The following is a 16782-nucleotide window of genomic DNA, read 5'->3' as shown; positions in this document are numbered from 1 at the left end:
TGGCAATAGGTGGTCTGCAGAGCAGAGGCAGTAACGGGTTATTAAGAGCAGCTCCTAAGCTCTGTTCAATGTTTTCTTAGCCTACTTTGGACATTGTTATCTCAGAGCTAAATCCCTCTTCCTACTTTCCTCTATCCATCCCATTTCCTCACCTCTGTGTCCTGACGGAGGGAGGCCAAGGAGGAACATCAATCAGGAGTGGAAACCCAAAACCGCATAACAAAAACAATGCTTCTTCTTCTTCTTCATCACATATTCTAAAAATATTCATTTCCTTCTCTTTTCTACTGCTGTTCTTTAAATGGACGTTTTTTTAACCCAAATAACTACAAGAAAAGTACGGCTAAGAAGGAGGATGTAGGAAAATCAAGGCAAAGCTCCAACACCACATCCAAATACAATAATTCCCACTCAAACATTTGATCATTTCTCATTACTGCCGTATCAAATTAAACTGTGGGATGCATAGGTAGAACACAAAGCACGTGTTCATCTAATTATGGCACAACTGATTATAAATTTCACAGAGAAGAAGTGAAAGAAACTGAGAGAGGGGAGATAGAGAAGAGAGCAAGCTTTGATGCAAACCACTACACCCAGTCCCTCACAAAGCCACTCAAGCACTCACTGGAGGCAATGTATATCTTTGCAGTTCAAAGCCAACATCACACACAAGCGCATTTGCTTGAGTGTGTATGTATACAGCGAGTGTGTGTGTGCCTGTGCATGCAATACAAAAGGCACTGGTGTCGAGTAACTCGACCAAATCTCTCCTGCAAGCGCAGTTGACCTTATTGTATTAAAGGTTCCCAGCGGGTAAGAAGTAGTTCACGTCACATGTGAGAGGAAAAACCACACAAAACCCAAAGGATGTGTGTTATTTTGTGATTTAGAACGGTTTCCCCCCCTTAAAAGACCAAGGCCAGGCAGTCCATGGACAGACACACCTTTAATGACAATTTGAGGTCAGCTAGGAATTGTTTCACTCAAATGTTTTTTCTTTTTCCGTCTCTGTGAAAAATTGGATTTCTGAAAGGGGAAACTACATAGCCCAATTTCAGCTTCCGTCTCTCTTTACTGAATTAAACAGTGGCTCCCAGCCTGGGGTCATGAGATTATTAAGAGTGAAGGATTCTCTGAAAAAATGCATACATTTTTTGTTAAAAGGCAACGATCAGTGGTCATAGGAAACCAGTAACAAGCAGAGTTGCTCAGTACATACACTAAAGTGTTGTATTTAAGTTCAAACGTTCTTGTACTTCACTTTAATACCGCCTATTCCACTTCTATCTTCATCATTTACCATTTCAGGGGGAATAGTATACGTTTTACTGCACTAAATTTAACCCAACGTTTTGATAAGCTTGGTCTCTACCTTCTGTTGGTGACTTGGTGTCTTTAGTTGGCTGTGTGTCCCTGACATTTTGAAACCTTGAGCATGCTAGTGCTTATGAATGAGCTATAGGCATAAGTCTATGATGTTCGTCTCCAGTCAGCATTTTGTACGATCAATCAATGCTGTGGCATAAGGTTCTCTAGTGGTGCAGAACTATTGAGGGACTTTGCTGTAAGAATTGGAAAAGATGAGACACTCCTGAACCTGAACATTTCTTCTTTCATCTCTGTTCCGGTGGAGATATTTGCCCTTTTTTCCTTCACAGCGACATCTATGATTTAGGATAACACTGCACTGATTTAAGCACATACAGTACAGACCAAAAATTTGGACACACCTTCTCATTCAATGAGTTTTCTTTCTTTTCATGACTATTGACATTGTAGATTCACACTGATGGCATCAAAACTATGAATTAACACATGTGAAAATATGTACTTAACAAAAAAGTGTAAAACAACTGAAAATATGTCTTATATTCTAGTTTCTTCAAAGTAGCCACCTTTTGCTGTGATTACTGCTTTGCACACACTCTGCAGTAATGATGGCCACTCGTTTTTCTTTACTTAGCTGCTTTTTTCTTGCCATAATACAAATTCTAACAGTCTATTCAGTAGGACTATCAACTGTGTATCCACCTGACTTCTGCACAACACAACTGATGGTCCCAACCCCATTTATAAGGCAAGAAAACCCACTTATTAAACCTGACAGGGCACACCTGTAAAGTGAAAACCGTTTCAGGTGACTACCTCTTGAAGCTCATCAAGAGAATGCCAAGAGTGTGCGAAGCAGTAATCAAAGCAAAAGGTGGCTACTTTGAAGAACCTAGAATATAAGACATATTTTCAGTTGTTTCACACTTTTTTGTTAAGTATATAATTCCACATGTGTTAATTCATAGTTTTGATGCCTTCAGTGTGAATCTACAATCTTCATAGTCATGAAAATAAAGGAAACTCTTTGAATGAGAAGGTGTGTCCAAACTTTTGGTCTGTACTGTATACAAAACGTTTAGGCCTTGTGTTGACATCAAATACTTTTTTAGATCAAGATTCCCAATATCAATTCTAATGAGCTGAGAAAAAATACAACACATGCTTCACAACCAATCTGGATAAGGCCTTTTGATCCAATATTGCCATAATGTTTCAGTCAAAGGTGGATAAGACTAGTTTTTACTTTTGAATGTACATTTTTGTAGATGACCTCACAGTTGGAGCTCACAGGGCATGCATTTCAACTCCTCATACTGTATCTTGATGTTCCGCCAAAAGTGCAAATGTGTCTTTGAGGTCCTGCTGACACATCCGCTCCTGATTTCTTACACATGTTGTGCTCAGTCATGAAGTTATACAATATTTGGGATCTTTGTTCCTTACCTCTACGATGCTGCGCAGGTCCTGAACATAGGTTCTCTCTGTGTCCAGTATCTCCTGCACCACCCGGTCCACATATGTCTTGGGTCCTTGCACCTGGCTCGTCCTCTCTGGTCCTTCTGGTCCTTCTGGGCTCAGCTCAGGCTCCGAATGTTCTGTTGCGGTCTGTCTGCTGCCCTGTCTGCCTTCTCCGACATTTTTGTCATCTTCCTCTCCACATCCCAGCTGCCTGGCAGGAACCAGCTCCAACCGAATTGCCCCCGAGTCGCGGTCCGAGGTGACCGTGTTACAGTGAGGGGCAGTGACAAGAGTGGAGCGGCTGCCCAGTGAGCAGTGACTGTCCCGGGAGGAGGCGGAAGAGGAGGTGGAGCTGTAGCTGATCGGCCTTTCAGCGCTGTCGGGAGAGGAGTCCATGCTGATGGCAGAGCAGTAGCGTGAGGAGGCGTGGTGGAAGGCCGGGTTGCGGAGACAGCGTGCTGGGATGTCAATGGAGCTCAGGGCCGAGCCAGAGTCCGGAACTTCAGGGAGAGGGGGTAACACATCAGGCAGGTAGCTGTAATCGCCTAGAGAGAATAAAAGAGAGGAGGAGATTCTCATTAATTCATTTTATTTTAAAGCCTGCTGTGCTCATAAACATAAACACACTAAGTTCCGCATTTATAACCATGAAACCTTTAGCTTGGAAGACTGCAGTAGGCTCCGTGGAGTCCAGCAACAAAAAAAGTCCAAATGGCTGAAATTTGGCTGCATTGCATTTGGCAAAAACAGTGTGAAAAAATGTGGAGGGCCTGACATAACTTTGATTAAGTAAACTTAATGTTTACTTTGGAAGCACTGAGATGATAAGCAAAATTATTTTTAAAAAAAAAAAGATTTTTATTCATCAAGAGAACCTTGCACCTTGCAATTGTGCAATCTGGGCATACGTTACGAAACCTAGAATATTCTGCTCCCAAGTCTTGATGGATTGTGTAGCCTCCAGTTTCTCTTCCACCATCGTTATCTTAGCTTGTGCTATAAAAAGAACAGCATGAAATCCGGCAGAGATTGTGATGGGATTGTTGTCAAATCAGGTCAGTTTTGTCGAGACAAAATAAACAATGAAAATCTCACAGCGCTAACCTCATAAAACACCTTCTATTCCTAAATGCTTGAACAGAGACAAAAAAGAAAATCTTCATAAGTCAGGAGTCCGTCAGTCAGGACAGACAGACAGGCAACAAAGAGGTACCAGAAATCAGAAACAGACCACAACAGCAGTTACACAGTTATTATTGGGTAATATATATAACTTTATTATGTCAGCCAATAAGCTTCATGCAAGGTCTAAAATCAAATTACAAAACTCTCAAGATAATATCTTACAATTTATTGATGCAAAAAAAGTCCCATGCAGAGACTCTGACATTTGAAATAAAGTCCCACATTTTGCAGGCACCAAGCTTGAACACTAAAAAGACTCCCTGTATGTTACTGCAAACACTCACAATACCACTTTCATATTCTTACAGTGTCCGTCTGTTTAGCATCCCGATTCCTGGCATTCCTGCTGACCAAGGTCTGACTGACCAACCGCCATATGAGAGCAACTTGCTCTAACAGATTTGTCCTCAGTTCTACCCAGAGGGTTTTCCTCACAAAATGCATCGCTCCGTGCGAAAAAAAAAACTTTTTAAGTATACTTTATTTGTGTAAATGGTAAAAGTGTGTTTGTGTGTGTGGACGGTTCCACTTCAATGCAAATAGGCAGTTAAATGAAAAGAGATCAGTGCAAAGCTGAAAGCGCTCCACTCCGAGTTATGAATGAAAGCCCTATTTGCATGGACGACAGACAAGTTTGTGAGCACCAACAGTAGTCTCTTTGGCGTCCAGCCGGTGTCAAACTGCCTCACAACCTTGTCTCACGCAGAAATCCATTAAGATATGATTACCCGCCTTCAAGGTCCCTCAGTCAGGCCAGCCTAAATGAAACCACACATGCAGCGTATCAAACAGAAGCCTTCCAAGTTTCAATCAACATTTTCCAAGGTCTGCTTCACAGAGAGGCTTTGATCGGAACAGCAGAGAGCAAACAGACAGCGATGAAGCACGGGAAGAACAACAACAGACAGCCTCATACCAGCTCAGTGGGAGTTTGACACCAGTCTTTATCATCAAAGCTAGATGCACTGGTGAACCGGCAGCTTCCATGTTGTGGCAACACTGATATCCAGTAGCCAATAGAACACCGAGACTCTCTCGCTGTCAGCAGCAGCAACAGCTCGCTCCAAACCTGTCTCACTTCAAAGCCTCAGAGATCATAGGTTCAGGTTAGAAAAAACATGAAACGTGAAACTGAGAACAAGCTCAAAGAATCCAGGTACAAACCCACTCTATCCCCTTTCAAATTGGCACCTTGGAGATCTTTTTGCTGCGGCAACACCTCTTTTGAGAGCTGGCACTAGTTAAACTGGTCTGTGATAAGATGATCACAGGTTAGATTCTGGCGACTTCTACTGCACCAACACCACATTAAGAAACTGAGCCTTCACTTCAGTCCAGATTTTGTTGCTGCCCAAGACAAAAAGAACAAGCTGAAAGCACAACTTGTCTCAAATAATCTTCCACTCCATCATTGCCCACATCTCAGCTTTTTAAAAATGTGCTGCTCATATTAAATCAAAAAAGTTTACTGACCTGCAAATCATTACTTTTTGTTTTTGCTTTTTATTACTTTACACAGCACACCAAATTTTTCAGAATCAAGGATGTACCGTTTGAGGAGAGGCTCAAATGTTCACTAAATTGTTCTGTCTGCTGTTTGGTACTGAAAAAAAGAGAAGTACAAACTGTTTACAAGGTCTGTCAAGTTACACGATTATTTGATCAATTTCTTCTGTGAAATGAATCATTGGAGAAGCTTTATGTCCCAGAATCAGCTATAACACTGATGGCCATTTCAATCTGGTCACCCTCCACAATACAATGTTTGGAAACGGAGCCGATTCCCTATTGCATTGCTCTTCATAAGGAAATAAGTGTTTTGCAATCATGTCTAAAAAAAAACAGTGAAGGGAGAGTCTGGAGCACTGCATCACATCTTTCTCTAGTTTGGATTTTGCTTCACTGATGCCAAGAAAAGCAGGAAGTACATGAAGTTTCCAAAAACTGAAGTGGCATGAAACTTTATTTTCCTCAGACCAGTTTGGAACCGATTCATTGTGCGTGCACTGCCAGATCTGACCCACTTTTCAACAACTAAAGATCAGAAAGGATAAATAAAATAGCCAGCAAAAACAACACACACACACCAACAATCTTGGCTTTTGGATAAGCAACATGCTGCTTTCGAATACACAATGGACAAAAGGCTGTATACATTACACACTATGACATTAATAGGTAACTGACCATTTTCTTTGGCCTTTGACAAATCTTCCTTATCACAATAGTTAACAGTGTGTGCGCATATTTCACACAAAATGCATTATGTTTATCACTCAAAAGATAAGACTAACCAAGCTAATTACTTAATGGTCCTCACACCAGCTATTGCAGCTAGTTAGAGGAGGGCAGAATGTACACACATGCAACATACACACACACACACACACACACACACACGCACACACACACACACACATACAGGGAGAGCAAACAAAAAACCCAAACATCAGAGAGATTGCCCCATCTTGTGTTTGCCCAGCCCCTCCTTCCCACCTTCTAGCTTCATGTTTGGGGCACACCCTGTCCGTTTCCTGGGTGAACTGACTCTTTTCTCTCGCTTTCACACACACTAAATCAGACAGAAAGCAAAGATGACCAAGCTTTAGTTACCTCCTGTCCAGATTATGTTCAACTCGATCCTTGTAAATGATCTCTAATTATGGTCCTGAGCATGCTGGCTGGGACTGTTTCTCCTGTGTGCATGTGCATGTCTGCGTTTGTGTCTGCGCGTGCACACGAGGATTAGTATAGTGTGTGAGGCCTGCGTTTCCTGCCAGAGGAGCGAGAGAGTGAATATAGCAAGTGTCTGAGCAACCTGGTCTCAATCTCTGGCTTTCATTGAACTTGAACAGACAAAGAGCAGCGATTTATTATATTCAACATCAGGCCCAGCTGGACGGCAAACAGTCACAAGCAGGAGAAACAAGAGGGAAGACGGCGCAGAAAATAAATAAAACACAAAGCAAGTGTATTTACTTTGAATATTTCTAAAGGTTGAAATGGATTAACACATACAGTACCATGAAAAAAAAATATTGAGCCAACCCTCATTTCTTTATAAATTACCAAAAAAAAACAGGAAATAGGCGCAGTGATTTATGGAAACACATGCAAACATAAATGAAAGCACAATATATGAGGCAGAAACAGAGTTTGTACAATTCTGAAAGCCATTTTAAAAGTTAATATTTCATATGAGCACCTCTATTCTTCAACACCTGAACCGTCTTAAACAAGCTTTCTTATAGCTTTTTTTTAAAGCAGTTTTCAGGAATAGTTCTCCAGGCTTTTGAAGGACATTCCACATCTCTTCTTTGGATATTGGCTGCCATTTTGTTCCATTCTCAAGATGATCCCACACTGCTTCAGTAATTTTGAGGTCCGGGCTCTGGGGAGGATTCATCCCTCCATAAGACCTGTTGCCACTGATTTTTAGTCCACTTCTTGCGACTTGGCATTGCTCAGCCTTTTCTCCCCGTTTCCCTTCCTTAAAAATGGCTTCAGCCTCCCTTCCACAAAGACCATTTGTCATGAGGCCAACAGTAGATGAATCAGCTGAAGGGTCAGATGCATCTTTTAGGTTTAGTGTCTTGGTTGTATTTTTTTCACTTTCAGATCCTGTTCATTTTGCTGTAGATATCTTTTATGCCTGCTACTTCTTTTTAAAGACACACTTTAAAATAATTTACATATAATTGTACATTTATCAAAGTGTTTCATCTTTGGGAACTTTTACAGATGCAACTAAAGAAATGTGAACAAATAATGTGCCTTTGTGACAGGCTGCTAGTCATAAAGTGCCTAAAGATATTATTTTAAATGGCCTTTTTCATGGGTTCTCTGTTATATTTAGACAAAAAAAGTGATTCATCACTTGAGTTAGGTACCTTTTTTATGCTTGAATGATTCAAAGGTCAGCGTTAAGTGGTTTAAAAAAAACACTTTAAAGAAAACTTAAGAGAGGAGGGGTCGCTCAAGACTTTTGTAGAATGTGTATTTATTACAGGTATTTAGGGAAAAAAAACTAATCTTAAAGTACTGCCAAAGACAGCCTCATCACAATAAGCTGCAGTAATATGAAACAACATTTAGATACAAATTAACACAAAACAGAGTGAAATTGTTCAGATTGGTTGAGGTTGAACAAAAAAAGGCTTAAATAGCCAACCTCAGACCTTGGATATTTACTTTTGCGCCTTTACTTGCATCAGGTAATGCACCTGAAGAGATCGAGTTGCAGTTGTAACTGAAGATTTTTCTAACTCTACAGGGCAATACTATTAATCAAAACTCTAAAACATGCATATAATTTCAAAAATTTGTCTCCTCAGACCAAATAATCTTTTCCATACATCCGTTTTAATTTGACCAACCATGTAATCTACAGCTGCCACTACAACACCCACAGAGAAACAGTGCACTGACATGTAGCTGCTGCAACAGAAGCTCCGTGATCTCCCTCCACTGATGCAAGTCAGTCTGACAAGCCTCACTTCCAGCCCAGCCAGGTTTAATGACTCATGCTAAACTTAACTGGTGCACTTTGGTCACACAGTTTATGGTCACCTGAAGCACTCTTTGTTGTGGAGTGGTCAGCAAACAGCTGTAAGCACCGCTGTGTCTTCACAGCCTTGATGAGCCTCACAAGTAGCTCAAACAGCCCTGAGAGGGCTTTGTAACAGACATATGAACATCTCATGTAGCCGTTTAAACTATAAAACAAACTATCTCGTCAAAACATTACGTCATATGCAGATGTTTTACACAGAGCAATAGTAAAGCTATTTCCCAGTGCTTATTTTAACCCGAGTGGTTTCCCTAATTACTGGGTTTGAACAGGACAGCTTAACTGACAATTTGTACTATGGTGGTTCCAGCGACAAAGATTTTGCACAACATCCAGGGAGTATCCCTCAGTAATAAAACACAGTGATGGAATATCAAAGAGGTTATTTCATCCTGAATAGACAGGAACTTTTCAAACCAAGTGGAAAATACCCACTTGGTTTGGCTACATCTTCAGACTCAAGCAAGATATATTGAAGTTAAGACTTTTCAGAGAGAACATTCGTATGAAACTGTTCGACAAATGCAGATGCTCTCATGTAAGCCCTGCATAAAAAGTAGCTGTTCCTTTATGAGTAATTAGTGTGTACACTGCAAGCAAACCAAAAACAGCGTAAAAAAAAAGAACAACCGTAGAGGAACGACAATTTACTGACAATCTCAGCAAAGCCTTTCAGAGATGGAAAGAAAATTGTGATCACCTTCAAGCCAGATTCCAAACTTGCTGATCCTCTCTTGGACCAAAAAGCTGCATCAGTTTTTCTAGTGTTTAGCTACATAAAACGTAATGACCATGTATTGGATTCTAGACAAGCCCTTGGATCAAGCTCTTGACGCATTAAGGCTGGAAAGTCAATGCAAACCCCAGAATAGCGTGCTGGGTAAAGCCCAGAAAAGTGAAGAGAGCTGTGGGAGGAGGGCACTATGTTCAAAGTCTGACTTATGAAAATGTTCTAGATTTGCTTACTGTTGTTTTAGTGAAATTCTTCAAAGTCAAAGCGTGGTTCTGAAAATGGTTGCAGTCTGAACAATTTTTTTCAGAAAATGACTTGTATTAATGTAAAAATATATTCAAGGAAGCAGAGAACAGAGGTGTGAGAAGGAGGTTCTCATTTAGGTCTTTCCCTTATCAAACAAATGCCAATACATTTTTTAATTTTGCAAATCAAAATTTTTTTACAAGAACTACAGCTAGCCACTCCACAACCCTCAAAGCCACCACATTATTTACATGATACACTCATTTCATGGCAAAAGCCAAAAAGACATTAGTATGACAATTTACAGCTTGAAATCAGTGGGAATATGAACACATCTCTTTCCACCCTCATTCTATCTGGCTTCCTCTTCCTCACACACAATCCTTCATTATTACAAGTTACATAAAATTCCTCCAGTCATCTTGTTTCCGACCATTTACTTTTCTCCCTTCCTGTCATTCTTCTCTTCCCTCCTTGCATTTTAAACTGAAATTCAGAATCCGTTTGGCACGTAATGAGGCAACTTTGCCAACTTTGCTACATGAGCTCCACAGGACATTCCTATGGTCTCAGACCATGCCTCTCCCAGCATATACTTTTCTGTGTAAAAATACACATTTGCCAGCCTGTATACATCATACGGCTACACACCACCATAGCTCACTTTTACATTGAAAGCCTTTCATTTCCCATTTTGAGTATGTCCAACAGCTGTTCAGGATCATTTGTTTTTAGTAGGATACATAAAACCAGAGTTTTAAACCATTTGATTTGCATTAATTGTTGCGTAAAAAGCAAAATGCTCTGGACTCCTTTCCACAAATTTCTACAATATTGACTTTTGCCTAATAGAAAGTTAAATAAATAGGATGATTCACAAAGAAAATACTAATTTGCAGCAATAGTAATAGTCTCTGCTGCCTTGTTTGAGAAGCGAACAGATTTAATCTTAATCAAAACATGTTAAAGAAGCTTAAACATTCAACTGGAAAGAACTGAAATTTAGGGAGACAGCAATAGAGGCTTTCAACCAGAGAAGAGTAAGTGCACAAGGCAAGACTTGACCCCACACTTCACACAGCTCATATATCATTAAATCAGAATCGTTTGTATGTGTGTGTTCTTGTTTATACGGCAGCAGGCCTACCAGATGGCAACTGGATTCGAGGCCATGCAGCCCATGCTGCATGCTTGCTGCCAACTATACACCAAAGCGCTCTGCAAATGTAACTGAATCCAAGGGATGTTTTGATGTGAGAAACCAAGACAGAAGAGAGAGCATTCTGTGAGTCGCAACCCAGTTGTCTTTGTCTTCACTTTGGCAGAGTCTTTAAGCAAAGGGACATGAGTGACTGCGAGAGAGTGAGGAATGAGGAGGAGATGTCTCAGAGGAATGAAAGTAGGAAGAAAAGATGAGAAGCAAGGTCAAAGGTTAACCACCACCCACTCCCTTGATTTTTCCATTTCCCACTCACTACGTCTCATTTCGAATTCTACATTGTGTAATGCTTTACCCCTGAAGACTGCAGTCTCAAAGCAATCCATTCCAGTTCTTTGTGGACAAACTTTTTCCTGCAAACTGAGACAAAGAAAGAACACCATTTCTCTCACTCCGTTTCCAATCTTCCACCATATTCACATATGGTCAATCCCCATTACTGATAGAGATATAGGCTTGATCTCAACTGACGCTAAGGACCTTAAAGTGTCGCTCTGGATTTCACACTGAAGCCATACAAATGTAGGGAGCAGAAGCAGAAGAAGAGAGGGGGCAGAGGTTGGAGACAGACAGAGGCGAAGGGTAGGATTGGAACATGGGGCAGGCTTTCCACTGAACTTACCACTGCACCAACAAAGAGCTGCAAGGGGCCAAGGCATATGTTATAATCCAGACATTTCAAAGGATGGATGGAGTGAAACAAGAGGAGTAAGAAGAGAAAACAGGCGTTCCCCTCTGTAATGTGTTGAAATAGAGGAGGCTGCACTTGCTCAAACAATCTCCTAAAAGTATTTTAAATGTGTTAACACACCTCTTCGCTGGTAAAATGTGATGTTTAAACTTTATGTGTGACTTAACAGACTCCAGGCTTTCATGGCCCCACAATGCATTGCTAAAGTAAACACACACGCACACACACTCGCACACAGCTGGCGAGATAATTAACAATAAATGGTTTCTTTTAAATGATAAAGCAGAACCTCTTAAATGATTACCCAGCAACCAAACATTTCCACATTTTATTTCATGTGTACAGGTTAACACATCTCATCTACAGATTATGTTTACGAGAGTTAAAGCAGTCTGTGGTCGAGGGTCTTCCTTTGTTATTGACACTGTGGACATCGGTGAGGAATGCGCAGGGTACTTTTAGCTGACAGCGCCCGTGCGTAGCTGTGGGAAAAGCATCCAGCCACAAGCCGTCCCTATTTTCAGACACACACAGTTTCACACTCACCCTTGGGACACCCATGCGACCCTTGCTGAACACACCCTCGCCCTTCCTCTGAGTGTGACATGCTATTCCTCATTCTCTGACCTGACTGGATTCCAGCCCAGAGAGAGAGAGAGAAAAAGAAACTCACTGCAACTAACTCAGTCACTTTCTGCAAAAGACCACTGTCCCACATATCCTTTAGCTCCACAAACCCACATCTGTGTACTTTTATTTCCCTCAATGTCCTCTAAGCAGCCTACCCCACCTTCAGCCCACCAATCTGCTGGAGAGCTACAGTTCTTTGCACCTATGCGTTCAGGATAGGAAGCTGATGCCCTCGTTCCCAGAGGACTGGACAAGCAGGGTGGAAGGAGGAGGATGGAGGAGCCCATTGTGTCCTGCACCTCTAAACCAAAGAGTTTGCGCTAAAAAGTAATTATTCCCCCTCCTCTCTTCTCCGCTCTATCCCCATTTGAAGCCACCCCCTAGCTGCTGCCCTCAAGGCTCTAATTTGGGTCACAGGCTACAGAATGGCATCTCAACACTCAGTCAAACCAACAACCAGCACGAGGAAAGGGACATATGAGTTGAGAGATAGCAAGAGTTAGAAAACAATTAAAAAGTTGTCATGGACTGTGTACTTAAAAAAAAAATTGATATTGTAGATTTGATTATCCCTACACCTGCCGACAAAGCAAGAATTTATGCCCAATGGGAGAGTAAACAAAGAGCAGAGGCTGTGTGCAACATCTTCTCTGCGTCACAAGGAATTTAACTGCCAGAAAGCAAATTTACACCGGTCAACACAAGGGGTGAGAAAACAAGAAAGACGCTGTTCATACAACAGCTCTGCCCCAAGACGAACCCTGCAGAGACACTTCACACGGCACTGTCAGCTGAGGAAAAATATCACACACACCACACAAAAGAGGCAACAAGATAAATAACCAAACCATCACAGACTAGCATGCAGGTCTTGCGTTTCTCTCCGATGTTTGACAAGTGGCCACTTGAAAGGCAACATTTAGACCATTATGCATATTTTAATCAAACAGAAATCAAAAAGTCAAATATTATTTCAATGATTATGGTTTATACCCCTATGAAGAGATCTGCAGACATACATCCTAGACCTACCACATCAAGCGATCACTTCACCTGGAGGAAAACTTGGGTCTGTAATTTGGACTTGCCGGGAAATGCTGTTGAACATTTGAAAGAGAACTTAACTTAAAACAGCTCCTGCTTACCGGTAGGCATTGCGGCTTGGCCCTGCTTCAACAGAAATGTGAGCAAAAGAGTTTTTTTAAAGTGACAACAAGCAGGTTCGTCAAAGTGAAACAGGACTTCCAGAGAGGGTTACATTTCCAGAGTATTCCAAACTGTAGTCCTGGCAAAGCCTGGAAAAAAAAATCTTCAGATTTCCCAAATTCTCCCAGTCATTGTGAATCCTCTCTCCAGTGAGCTAATGTGCAGTCCGCTGCTCCACAACACACACAGAAGCGCACACTCTGAGGCTGTGTTTTCTACTGAACACACTCCTCTGGCTCTTTTCTTTTCCTCACTTCAATTTACTGAAGATCTCCTCCGTCTGCTTCTCTTTCTGAATGCTACTCTCCCTCCCTCTCAGCTACATCCACTGTGTGCATGTGTGTTTAGAAGTGTCCATGTGTGTGTTTGCACGAGTGTGTGTGTGTGTGTGTGTGTGTGTGTGTGTGTGTGTGTGTGTGTGTGTCAAAGTGAATGGCCTCTGCTCTCTCCCTGCTGGGTATTCCCCTCCCCCTGACTCCTCCTCCTGCTCTCCCACAGCAAATTACAAGGAGCCGGCAATTCCACATTAAGTGCCTCTACTCCTTTTTCTTCTCCTTATTTCTTATTTATTTCGTCTTTATCTTTCCCCAACTTTATTTCTCCCTCCTTTTTACTTTTCCACCTAAAAATCCAACTTCAGCTTGCCCCTTTTTTGCTTAACGCCTTTTGTGCGGGTGCGTCTCCTGCACGCTCAGCAGGCAGCTGAACTGCTGCTGTCCGCGCACAGCACCAGAGATCACACACACAGACGCACACTTTACGAGAAGCAGAGGGGGTTATGGCTGATCAATAGGCCGCGGGCCGACTCAGACAAAAGCTCCTCGTTTGCTGCGAGACATGCACCGCTCATTGTGACGCAGATTAAAGAAAGGCTGGACAGAGTGAGCACAAAACATGCCAGAAGTGGAAGAATGGGAGAAAAAGGGGTGCCACTTTTTTTCAACCAGAGAAAATGTGAAAATATGACAGTGGTTCCCAGACTTTTGGGGTCATGATATCTTACAGTGCAGCCATGCCAACATGCAATTTTCTATATATCGATGACAACCGAGTTTAAGTACAGGTTGTTTTCCAGTTTCACTTTTGTTTCCATTGACAAAACCTATCAAGTCCAGTTTTTCTTTTGTCTTTGTCCATTATCCATTAAAAAAAAAAAAAAGACCTCTGTTGACCATCGGGGTTCATTTGTGGTTAGTTTGACAATAAAATCTTCCGAGAAAGACTGCATAACAGATAAGAGGTTTTGGGTGCTTTGGATTTGCGCAGGATCTAAAGACAAACTGCTGTGGAAAGGCTTACTGTAGGATTTTTGTGGGAGCTTCATTCATCCAAAGAGATTAAAGCAAAGGTAAAAGCTTTTGCCATTTTGACTGATACCATTTGTCTCCTTAACTCGTCTCCGATGAGCTCTCCAATTTTCACTTTATTGCAATTTTCTATCATTAGAAAATCCTATCAATGTCGTCTTAAAACAAGCTGCCAAACAAGAACTCTCTCTGATTAAAAGACGGCTTAAATTTAGCAAAGTTATGAATCTGAAATATTTGTAAAGGGACTAAAGCTGGAATTATGAAAAGTGAAATGGGACTGGGTGTTACGTTACAATATTCCACCCTGCCACAGTTTTGGGCTGTGTAACTTTTAAATAGGAAAAAACTAACAAACCAGAATCCCCCAAATGAACTTATTTACCATCCTTGCAACATACACGTCAGTCTCAAGTAAACAGATGTTAGAACATTTAATACAGGAGTGTTAATTCTCACACACAGCATGTGAGATTCACACACTCTCACACCACATGTCCATATTCTCATTACGGAATTGCTGCTGTAAAACGGCAACAAAAAACAAACAAAATTCGCTCATTTTAAGAAGTCAAACTGTTAAATTAGCTAAATAAAACAACAAAAATCTCTCTAAACTCGGTAGTTTTTCTTCAAGTTATTCAACCAGTTTGTCTCCTGTTAACTGTACATTATTAAATCCAAATACTTTTATAATTGTTGGATAGATGCAATGCTTAGTTTACATCGTATCCATTGCTACCTTTCTGTTTTCTGCCCCTTTTTCCTTACATTGTGCTTGTGAATGTGTGTTTTTTTTTTTAACATTTCAAAGTGAAAGACAACTAAAAAATGATCTCAAATGCCAATTTCATCTTATGTCAACAGAAATCTAATCTGTTGGGTTTATTCGTATGCACCAGTTGCATATGTGCACATGACTGTGACCAATTAGCTCAAACGATCCACAATATGTGAGCAAAAGTTTGAGATATTTCTGGCAAAATAAACAACTTTGCTGAACTTTGAGGGATCATATTGTCTTGGTGGAGAAACACTGCTCTGAGGTGTACGGTCTGTGTTTGACTTCACAAAGCACTCATAATTCAGGACAAGCCATGTGTCAGGTCAGGTTAACACATGTGAGACAATGAACCTTCAGTCGCTCGCTGTAAAGCAAATGTGTCAACTATTTGTTGTCCTTTTTTTAAATAAAAAAAAGACAAGGACTGGTCCCAGCAGCAGGGGGTCCCGCTAACACCCCCCTTCTCTTAACCAAAGCAATAATAAAGACCCCCTGGACTACCCTCACTAACACACACAAACAGAGCAGACCCCAAGAAGCATGACCCCTCTCTCTAATGGTTTGAGGGTCCATTGACCCACGAAGCCCCTAAAGCTCCACTATGAATCCTTACTGTTTACCTGGCATTCCCCCCTCTGCCACCTTCCACCCCTAACGCACGCACACACACACACACACACACTTTTTAAGAGGCCTTCCTTAATGAGCACCTCCAGCTTAACAAACATAAAGAGTGAGCTTCTAAACTCCTCAGTTCAGCCAAGCAAAACCTGCTGATGACATAAACTTACAGCGGCAGGCCGCCTTATCTGATGCCCTCTGTGTGCTCCCACAGCCTCAACCCCACTCTCTGCATCAGACCACAAGAGAAACAATACTACACCTCTTTTACTGGCGTGACAGTATGAGCTGCAATACAGTTCAGTATGGCTGAGCATATTGAAGAAAAAAAAAGTCTAAGATTTATTGATGTTTTAGTTTAATCATTTCAGCCAGCAAAAGAAAACTTAGGACTGTAATAATTATTTCCATTACTGATTATTTGTAGTCTTAGAAAAATCTCAGTCATTAATATTTCAACATATTCGATTTACATTAATATCAAATCGATAAAACCACCAAATCTTTCACATTTGTGAATTTGTTAAATGTTTCTTCTTGTTAAATGAAATGAGATCATTTTAGACAGATTGTACATACTGATTAGTCACTTAGAAGGTGAAATCTTGATTCTCTTCCTTGTTTAAAGTCAGATGTGTCCAGTAAGCATGAGGCCACAGCCAGGAGAATCTTTAAAGCATCTTTAGCGTGCAAAAACAAGCTCCAAAGAAAGTTGGAATACTTCATTTCTAACCGAATCTTTAAAACTCCTGTCATGCATCCAAAGTAAGAACTATTGGTTTGAGATGGTGGAACAT

At 41.1% G+C, this 16782-nt stretch overlaps 1 protein-coding gene across 2 annotated transcripts in view; it reads right to left on the bottom strand.

The window, feature by feature from the left end:
* The window catches only part of LOC142374887 (pleckstrin homology domain-containing family G member 1), a 43633-nt gene that overhangs the window by 21648 nt on the left and 5203 nt on the right, over window positions 1–16782 (bottom strand). Inside the window, exons 1-2 of one of the 2 annotated variants that reach the window (XM_075458753.1) lie at window positions 13213–13673; window positions 2779–3338 (exon numbers count right to left, since the gene is read on the bottom strand). In XM_075458753.1, coding sequence (XP_075314868.1) covers window positions 2779–3338; window positions 13213–13222 — 570 coding nt within the window. In that variant the 5' untranslated portion in view covers window positions 13223–13673. Of the gene's footprint in view, window positions 1–2778; window positions 3339–13212; window positions 13674–16782 lie in introns of those variants that run through there. The other variant, XM_075458754.1, reaches the window with a different exon arrangement.

Source organism: Odontesthes bonariensis, chromosome 24 (genome assembly GCF_027942865.1).
Source record: "Odontesthes bonariensis isolate fOdoBon6 chromosome 24, fOdoBon6.hap1, whole genome shotgun sequence".
NCBI classification, from domain to species: domain Eukaryota; kingdom Metazoa; phylum Chordata; class Actinopteri; order Atheriniformes; family Atherinopsidae; genus Odontesthes; species Odontesthes bonariensis.
This window is presented reverse-complemented; position numbering and strand designations above follow the sequence as displayed.